At 32.4% G+C, this 10,777-nt stretch overlaps 1 protein-coding gene across 1 annotated transcript in view; it reads right to left on the bottom strand.

Moving 5' to 3' along the window:
- Positions 1-10,777, bottom strand: part of LOC117182033 (protein O-mannosyl-transferase TMTC2) — a 560,376-nt gene that overhangs the window by 312,916 nt on the left and 236,683 nt on the right. Inside the window, exon 4 of the mRNA XM_033375055.1 lies at positions 9,032-9,929. Coding sequence (XP_033230946.1) covers positions 9,032-9,929 — 898 coding nt within the window. The remainder of the gene's footprint in view (positions 1-9,031; positions 9,930-10,777) is intronic.

Raw genomic sequence — 10,777 nt, 5'->3', positions numbered from 1 at the left:
CAGATTGTATCAAAACCTTCTGGTGGAAGAAGTTTTCTTCAACCCATCAGCATTTGGCCCGTATTTTCACCTCATATTTGAAGTCGGAAGAACTGATTCCAGAGTGTTTGGTGGAAGGGCGCACAATACTCCTGCCAAAAATAGGCAACTTAGCTGACCCGAAGAACTACAGGCCAATAACTTGTCTGACACGCTTTATAAGATATTCACAGCTATCCTAAATGATAGGATTGTTCGGGCACTTGAACCTGTGTGGCAAGAAATGTATGAATAACGAGGCTCAAAGAAAGTACAAGGTCACTCATGTATTTTACATGGACGATCTTAATATCTATGTTAAAAACAGAGAGCAACTGCATCTAGCTCTGGGGATTGTCGAACGATATACTAAGGAAATTGAAATGGAATTTGGGTTAGACAAATGCGCCAAGGTTTATTTGAAGCGAGGAAAACTTAATGGCATCCCTGAAGATCCTGAGCTCGTTGATAGAAGCGCCATACGACACCTTTGCGCTGGAGAGACTTATACATACCTGGGCGTGCCACAGAACCGCATTCAGGATGTGACATCTATAAAGGATACTCTCCGAAGCAGATACAAACGTCTCATCCGACAGATTTGGTCTTCCGAACTGTCGACGAGGAACAAAGTATCTGCAACGAACATGCTTGTCGTCCCAGTAGTACTCTATTTATTTGGAGTCTTTCCGTGGACGAAGAACGAGCTCAGATCCCTTGATAACGGGACAAGAAAGGTTATGCACATAAACAAAAGCATGCATCTCAAGTCTTCCGTTCCGCGACTGTACATCTCACGCCGTAAAGGGGGTCGCGGAATATTGAGTCTTGAATGTCTTCACAACAGGATTATTCTGGGTACAGTACATAGAGTTGCAAATGGAAGAGACCCTCTTCTTAAAATGGTCAGGAATCACGAAGAAGTGGGCAAAGGAGCATTTCTGTACAAAGCAGCGGAGGAGGCTGCTGAAACACTCGGACTTAAGTTCAGTATTAGGGGTGAGAAAAATGCATCAAATCTTATCTATCTCGAGTACTCACTCCGGAAAGGCCGGATTAAGAAAACACAAGAGAGACCTTAACATACCGTTGACACATTTTGAGCCAAGACATTCCTGATGATAGCTGCAGGGCGTGCCATGCACACACGAGCATTTAGCTCACATACTATCTAGTTGTCCAACTCACGCCGGAACGACTTACATTCAAAGACACAATGCGGCACTAAGAGTGCTTTATTACCATCTCTGTCACTTTTACGACGTTAACTTTCGGCATCAGCTGACAAAAACATCATAGCTAAGAAGAATGAAAAGAAATAGGGGTATCGAGACCTTATAAGGGAGTTGCAACGATTGTTCTTATCATCTGCGCTCTTGGAGGTCCCAAGCTTTCACTCGCTAATGGCCTAAAAAGCATCCCTGCGTGTCAACAATATACTAAAACACTTGCGGGAAAAATGTAGAAGGCGGTAGCCCTGGGGTCGCTCCGTGTTCTTAGGGTGCACGAGGCTTTTGCTAGATCGTCGTATTGATTCCTTTACAGACTGTAACCACCTATCTCACGGTCATGAGACGTGGTTGTGGCTGAAATTTTTCGGTTGTCCTTATGACAAATTTTTCGGTTTTTTTATTCGGTATTGTAAAATAAAACTATATTAAATAATCAACTCAGTTTTAAATAATAATTTGCTTTAAATCAATGCAAATTTTCCTAGAAACAATTTTGAACTAAATATTACTTAATACTTCCAAAGCAATGTCAGCAAAATGCATCCGATATTCAGGCTTACATTACTTACGACCGACTGTTGTTTTCAATACTATGCAAATCATTTCAGGGGTAAATCATACATAATTCATTTTCTCTTAATTAAACGAGATCTGTTCTATAGAAGAGAACAAGGAGAGATACACGTAGAGACAATAGAGTACAATTTTCTCTTGTAGTTAGAGTAACTTATTCTGGAGACAGTTACAAATTTTCTGTTCTTCCAATACTTTACAGAAATATTTTAAAAATAAATAAAGAGGCTAGGAAAGAGTAAGTCGAAATAGAGCTAATAAATTGTTATCAATAACGTAAATAATCAAAGTTATTTAAACTATTTGAGAAGGGAGGGTCGCGCAACAACAACGTTTGGTAACATAGAGGGAAAACCTGTGGACCTAACTTTACGAACTTAGATAACAACTAGTACATGTGTTGATGATAAATTTGAATAAAATAACGTAGAACCCACAATTTCAAACAAGCTGGACGTAAATTTTTTGTTTAAACTGATAAAATGTTCCAGGGAGTTTTGGAACCTGATTTTCAGATTAGTTTCTAATTTTTTTATAAATGAACAAATATAATTAATAAAATACACATTTTTTCTATTTAACGTTCCCGGTGCTCGTAAATGATTAGAAAAAAATTGGAATCGTCTACGTTTCTTTAATTTATATTTCATAATATTTGTCTAAAAACAATATTTCAATATGGAAAATTACTCTTGAGATTACTTTTGTTAATTTTATAAGAAAATTCAATAACCGAATATATTATTCAGGCATTTCTTTAAAGAAAAATCTGTTTTTCTCGACGCCAATTCTTTTTGAAGTAGAAGACTGATGCTAATTATATCCGCAATCATAATTAATTAATAAATTTCTTGATTTTTTGAAACAAAGATAAACAAAGCATCGTTCAAGCTAAAAAAAATGTATGAATAAAATGCATTATCCAGACATTTGTTGACGGAAAAATAAGTTTTTATTTCAATTTCAGTCCTCTTGATTGAGAAGTCCATGGTAATTTCATTAACTCATATTTAGTTTATTTTTTGTAGAATTTATTTGAAAAAGTGCATTATTTGGCCATTTGACAAATAGAAATGTTGCCGAAATTATAATCAAGTTCCTAATTGAAAGACCTGATATTGAAAGAAAAAACATTTTTATTGTCGACAAATGTTTGAATAATGCATTTTTTCACTCAATTTGTTTTGAAAAGTCATACAATTTGCCAAGTAAATGAAATTTTCAATGAAAATACCATCAACTGCTTATTTAAAAGGATTCAAATTTAAAAAAAAAATTATTTTTTTCTTGACAAAGGCCAAAATAATGAATTTTAAAAGAGTATTTATTAAAATAATATTTATATTTCTGGTTGAAAATGAAACTATTTTTCTGAAAATTTAAATGTGTGGTCAAAAATGAACTTTTTGTGAAAAATTCATGCTTTTCCCTGAAAAATGCATCTTTTTGGTGTAGAAGAATATTCTTTTTTTTTGTAAGTCTTTAGGATGTTTTGTTAATGTTTAGGGTTAAAGATTCAACTGTTTTGTGAGAATTTTAGTATTTTGTCAAATATCAACTATTTATTGCAAATTAATCCGTCTTTATAAATTAACTTTATTGTTTGTATACTCAACTGCCAGGTTAAAAGTTAAACCAATTTGTTGACAATCCATTTTTATTTTGCGGAAGATTCATCATTTAGTTAAAAATTCATCTCGCTGGTATTGAAAATTAAATTTTTTTGTTTGAGAATTCTTTTGAACTGCAAATGTAACTATTTCATTTTTAGATCTAATTTGGTATATTTAATTGAACATTGAACCTTTCTACTTTAAACTTGACCTATTTTGATAAAAATTCCTCTTTCTTAAGAGAGAATTTATCTTTTTGGTTGAAAATTTATCCTGTTTGGTCAAAAGTGCAAATGTTTTATTGAAGATTAATTGCTTTTGGATAAAGATTCAACTATTTTTTGGAAATGCTTCTCTTTTGGTTGAAATATTAACTATTACATACACGTTTAGTGAAGAGTTCATATTTTCCAATGGAGAATTTAACTGTTTTGTAGAAATATTTTGTTTAAAAATTCTGGTATGTTATGGAAATTTCGTCTTTTTGTAGAAAGTAAATTATCTTGACTAAATATTTATATCTTTTGTTAAACATTCAACTACTATGGTTGAAAATTTGACGATTTGGTTCAGAGTTAAACAATCTTTTTACAATGAAACTATATTGCAGCAAATTCATGTATTTTCTTTAGAAATCTTTTTTTCTTTAATTATTAATCTTCTTTGATAAAAATTCAAATATTTGTTGAAAAATCTTCTTTATTTGTAAAAAATGAACTTTTCCGTTCAAAATTTCACTTTTCGTCTATAATAAACAACCTTGTTTCTAAAAATTCGACTTTTCAACTTGAAAAATTAACTCTTTCATTGACAATTCATCTTTTTTGATGGAGAATTTATCTTCTTTGCTGAAAATGTCTTTTTTAGGTTGAAATTCACCCTGTTTAGTTAAAAATTCGGCTATTTTCTTTAGAAGTTTAAGTACTTTCTTAAAGTTTAAACTATTTTGTTAAAGTCTTCTCACAGACAAAACAGAAGATAAAATTTACCTCAACTTTCGACGAAAGATTCTAGGCAACAAGAATTAAGTTCACAGGATAAACTTTACACAAAAATCGGTTAAACTTTTTTTTGTTTTTCCATGACAAACACATGTTTTTTGAAAGAGGCGAAGTCGGCTATAAAAAACTTTATTTCTCTAAAAAATTTCCTGCAACAAATTTTACTCTTAGTTTTCTCTGTGCTACTTTGTATAAAATTCGTCTCGCCAGCACAATAAACCAGAAACACGAAGAAGGGAGAATAAATGTAAAATACGTGTGAAGCAAAGAGCTACGTTACATACAGGGTAGTTGGGAGGGGGGAGGGGGAGGTGAGACAAATATATAGTCGTTAACAAGGGGTGACGGGAGGTCGAAAATAGAGTAAAATTGGGCGGTCTCTCAGTGACAAGAAGAAATATAAACAGTAGGACATGATGAAGAGGAGGGGAAACAAAATCAAAATGAAATAATAATAAGAAATGAAGCGAGGGTGTTTAGGGAAAATCTAATAAAATGGGAGCAAAGCACTGGATTAAGGTGGAATGAGAGGGGAACAAGACAGCATGATGGGGAAATAAGATAAGGGTCAAGTTGTACGTGGACAATAGGAAAGGAAAATAAAACGAAATGAGGGCGCAATTGGAGGGCAACAAAACAAATGGGATTAGAAGACTGGAAAGAAATGGTGTTAAATAGAGTGTTGCTTCTTGAAGCTTAAATTGTAAGTCTGAAAAGTGTGATAGCAAATAAGATTTATTGTGAAGAAAGAGTTTCAGGGGAAATAAAAGTAAATGCGAAAGCATAGGTAGGATTAGAACTACGAGTTAGGGTGACAATAAAGAAGACATTTTTTTCCTTTTACCCACCAATTTAATGTTTTTAAAGGAAACTAACCCACATCTTTTCTGAAAATTTCATTAGAGTTAAAAGAAATACATTTGAAGCCTGGAAAGTTTTCTATGGAATCGACTTAAATTTTTATTTGTTATTGATGAATTAGAAAATTTTTTAAAAATATTATTGTATAATTTCAAGATGTTGGAATGAAGAAATTTTGATTTAAAAGACATGGAGATTTAAATGATAAATTTTTAACAATTTAAAGATCATATTTGGGTACCTAAACAGTAGGTGAGGGGGAGTTCCACAGAAATTAATATTACGAACTTGGATAACATTTAGTTTGGGCAAAACCTCTAGTATTTGATTGATAAATTAATTATTTTGATGAACATTAAACTATTTTGTTTTAAAAAAACATCTTTTTGGCCAACACTTCAACTCTTTGGTTGAAACTTGAAGTATTTTATTTTTAAAAAATTCTTTGTTAAATATTCATCTGTTTCGTTGAAAATGTACCTATTCCATTAAAAAAAACATGTTCTTGGTTTTAACAATTTTTTTTCGGTAGAAATATTCTCTTAAAAATTTACTTTTCCTTTTAAAGATTCATAACTTTATTTTAAATTTCATCTTCTTGATTGAAAATTTTGATGAAAAGTCTTTTGTTGAAAATTCTTTGTTTTCTGTATTTAAGAATCAATTTTTTAAACTTATCATGTAACTATTCTATTTTTTGTTCGCACATAGTATTTTTAATTAAAAATTGATTTTTTCTAGTTTAAGCTTAAAGAAATTACTAAAAAATAGTGTATTTTGTGCAAAATTCGTTTTGTTTGGCAAAAATTGAATTTTTAAGCGTTTTTATTTGAAAAATAATCTTTTTTAGTTGAGAATTCACCTATTCTGTTGAGGATTTGTATTTTTCAGTTAAAGAATCAACTTGTCGGTTCAAAGTTTAATTAGGGGAGCGGCGGGTAATGTGGCGCACATGTTATAAAAAGCTCCGTCAAAAGTTAAATATGTTGAAAACTGTAGTAAAATAATATAGAACACGTAAATCAATATCTTATCTACCCTATGCGTATGATTATTATTGAATTTACGTCTATTGCAGTAGTTAATCATCAGGTTTCACAAAAAGTGTGCCTGCGCCAAGTTATCCTTCCTGGTTGGCTAATGTGGCACGCTCTTAGTGCAATTTCGGAAAGGGAAGTAAAAGTTGTTTACTAAGTTTAATAAAATTAATTTTGGTAAATGATGGGCTTAAATAATTAATTATAAATTGTGTGCAACTTGAAAGTTATATATCATGTTTTTTTTTAATCCGGAAAAATGCTACTGTCCTTTTTCACTACTTTTTGGTCACTTTAAAAATACACACTTAACACCCAAAAATAACTTTTCATAATGAGAATTGAGTGATTAGCTTTATTTAGCAAACTTTTTCACGATACAAAACAGTACACATAAAAAATTACAGTACATAAAATACCTTTCGCTATAAGTCAATCAATTTATATAAATGAGGGTGCGCCACATTAACCACCGCGCCACATTACCCGCCGCTCCCTACTTAAAAAAAATGGCTTGAAAATTCAACAACTTAGTACAAATTCAAACTATTCAGTAGAAGACTAATTTTTTGGTTGAAAATTTATATTTTTGGTTTTAAATTCAACTATTTGGTTAAAAAATAGTCTTTTTGGTTCATTTCAATATGTCAAAACTTTTTATTATTGTCCTAATTAATTTTTTAAAATGAAAACTTTGACGATTCCATTTTTGTTGTAAAAAATCTTTTTAGTTAATTATTCAACTGCTTGCTTTAAAATTCATCTCTCTTGATTTGAAATTTATCTATATGTTTGGGCATATGACTATTTTGTTAAAAATTTGTCTTTTGATAGAAAATTCATCATTTATGTCAGAAAATATTAACAATTCAGGTTGTAGATTAAAATTCATCTTCTTGGATTGAAAAATTGACCCTTTTTGTTTATATTTTAATTTTTTTTGAAAATTTAACCATTTTATTGAAGCTTGTAGGTTGAAACATCAACTATTCTGATAAAGTCATTCTTTTTTATGAAAATTCAAGTGATTGGCTCAAATTTCATTCTTTTGGGCCAAAGCTTCTCTTTTATAGCAGAGAAGTCATCTTTAATGTTTGAAATTTCACCCTTTTGAGTTAAGAATTCAAATGTTGGACTGTCCGATTTATGAACTTTGTTTTTGACAAAATTCCTGATTTCTACTGTAGTCTTAAGATTAATAATTTTCTAAAGAATTTAATTTTTTCATCAAATTTATTATATAATCAATCTATACACACAATTTAAAAAAGTTATAAGATCTAAAATGTATTTTCTAATTCCTTTCAGGGTCATTAAAAAGTATTGGTAACATTTGTATCATTTTTAAACAAATAGTTGTTTTTAGGATGAGAAGATGAATTCCACACCAAGAAAATTAATTCAAACATTTCTAACAAGAAAATTTATTTTCCACCAAATAGTTGAATTTTCATTATAAAAATATTTTAATTTTTAACTCAATAGTTGTATTTAACGAAAAATAGGGATTTTTGACAAAAAACTTCATTTTGAAAAATATTGTTTAATGTTCTACCAAATTTTTGGATCTTTATGCAAAAAAAAAAATTTCTCAGAAAAAATTTTAAATTTCGACTGGAAAATACGAATTTTAAACTGAAATGATGATTTCTCGCCGAAAGTTGTAAGAGTTGAGTTCTTAAATGTGAAAAATTTTCATTTAACATTAAAAAACAGTCGAGTTAAAAAAAAGTGAAGTAAATGCAAAAAAAATACAATAATTCTAACCAAATAGTTGAATTTCCTATTAAACAAGATTTAAAAAAAAATTTAATATCAATTTTTAACCAAAAATGTAGATATGTACAAAACTTACACCGGAACTTTTCGAGCGGGTCTGTTGGAGGACCGAACCCGAAATTTTCGATTCGGGTCTTCCAGAGATCCACTTGAATGGTTCTGGTTCGGGTTTAAACTAACCCGACATAATATTATTTAATTGGGTTTGCCATGTCAGGTCCGATCAGGAAACTTGAACGCAAACGAGCATTCGAATTTGCTATCAATTTAATTAGCATTTTTGAAATCCCATAAATATGTGGTGGTACAACAGGTGCGCAATGAACATTTGTGCAGGTTATTATTGCGCAGTACAAATGCATGACGTTTATGGCGGTGCAACAGAGTTATGTCGCATTTCTCGCTGCGCAGTACACATATGTGGGGTTATTGTTACGCAGTACAATAATATTGGAATTCTTTTAAATTTCAACAAATTATTGAAATTTTCTTGAAGTGCCAATGAAATACATACCTGAAGTATGATTACCTTTGGAAATATAAAAAACCACAAATAAAATTTCTTTTTAAAAGTTTGTATGCTTTGGCAGAAACCCTTATAGTTACGTTCAGGTGTCCGTCTGTTCCTTGTAATTTTCTACCAGGAGGGGAATCGAGGGGTGGGAAATGATGGGCGGAAAGGGGAAATTTTGAAGTGTAAGAGAAGAAGGGGAAGAGGCACTGAAAGAAAAAGGGTAATGATGTAAAGTAGGATAGCGGAGTATGGGAATTGTGTAGAGAGGAAGTAAGGGAAGTAAAGAGGGGGAAATTTTAAATGGCTTAGTTAACGCCATCTTAACCTACGAAAGTGTTATTTATAGATGCGTGGCACCTACTTTAAATATTTTTTATATAAAGTATATAACATCTCGCCTTACCTTTTGGTGGATTGACTCGCAACGCAGATCGATAGAGGCTCTCCTCATCAAACCAATCAACATTTCTCAGAAGAGTCCTCGCAGACATTAGGCCCAAAAATACTGTCGTCGCTACTAAAATTCCTTTCGCTACTTTCCCAAATCCGGATTTTCTTGCAATCCCATAAGTTCCAGAAATGCCAGCTCCAATGGCCAAGCAGGCTCCGACACTCGGAAGATAAAGGATTCTCTCGGCGATCACAAATCCCACATAGAAGAACAGATTGCTAGCTGGGAGGAAGGGAAGCACTAAAAATCCGATGATAACAAGAAGAGAAGAAGGGGTCGAACAGGAATACCCAGGAGCTGCTTTTTTCTTTAGACAGTGACATTCATTGACAGGACCATTATTATTATTGGCAGCCCTGCAACCATCTGTGTGACAGGCTCCTGTCCTTCTTCCAGCACAAACCGGACATCTAGATGTCGAAGACCAGAAGGCGGTAGACATTGAGTAGGAAGACAGTTCGAAGGTCGTCCGCGACCTTGATCGGGCCCTTCCTCTAGAACGACGTACTCGACGAACTGCCCAGAGGGTCGCAGTGCCCAAAGCTGCATAAAGGCAGACGGATTCAAGGTTTCTTGAGTCTCGTAAGCTGGTTATCCTTGGCACAGCATCCATAGACCAATCGAAACTTAGTGTGCTGGGACAGAGGAGCATTCTGACACTTGCTGCGGGTAGGTAAAGGAATGTAAGGCCTCGGGTAAGTCTCGAGGGATGTCGAGCTACGGGATTGTCAGCACTTGCAAATTCAGGAACTCTGCCACCACTGATCCTTAGTCTTCCAAGTGTTAACATTGCCAAACTTCCGGCGAGGATTGTCGAGCTTCTCCATTTGCCATTGCCTGTGGATGGGATCTGAAATTTAAAAAATAGTACAGGTTAAAATATAAGATTATATTATACAGTTAAGTAAACATTTTAATTTGTTCATGGCAAATTATCTGAAGAGTTTCAGCTATTGTTAGTAATTCTGGTTAAACTTTCAGTATCCGTACAATCAAAAAATCTTTTTGTGGACAAAAATCTATCTACAAGCCAATTTTCAATTCACATTCACATTTTTAACTTTAATCCAAGAATATATTCTATTTTCTTATCAAAATCAACTAAAAATGTGTTTCCCATACTTCTTTGCAATGCTACTTTGCTAATAAACAAGAAGAATTAATTATTCAAATGATTTTTATAAATAAATTTACACTTTGGCCAGTTTTGCATACAGAAGTTTTTTTCGTGGAATAAACTCGAAACATCATACTAGTGACTCATTCTTGACACATTTGTCCAACCAACAAAAACTGTCAATTATTTAAACAATATTTATAAAAAAATTATTTTGATCATTTTTCCGGGATAAATATTTTTTATTTTTGCAAAATTAACTGAGGAAGAAAGAAAGAAAATTGTCAAGATATTTATTGTTGCTTTAGAAAAAAGTTCTGATGGCCATTTGATGGATATATGTTTATATATATATAATATATAAAAGTGGTTGAGGGCCACTTTTATTTACCTCATGTCGGTCATTGTTGGTGGTACAGATCTTTGCATAACGACCGAGTCCTGGAATCACCCGTGGATTTAAAACCGATATATATATATGCCATGCACACCCCGAGCATTTAGCTCACATACTATCTAGTTGTCCAACAAACGCGGGAACGACCTACATTCAAAGGCACAATGCGGCACTAAGAGTACTT

Source organism: Belonocnema kinseyi, chromosome 10 (genome assembly GCF_010883055.1).
Source record: "Belonocnema kinseyi isolate 2016_QV_RU_SX_M_011 chromosome 10, B_treatae_v1, whole genome shotgun sequence".
In the NCBI taxonomy this organism is placed as follows: domain Eukaryota; kingdom Metazoa; phylum Arthropoda; class Insecta; order Hymenoptera; family Cynipidae; genus Belonocnema; species Belonocnema kinseyi.
This window is presented reverse-complemented; position numbering and strand designations above follow the sequence as displayed.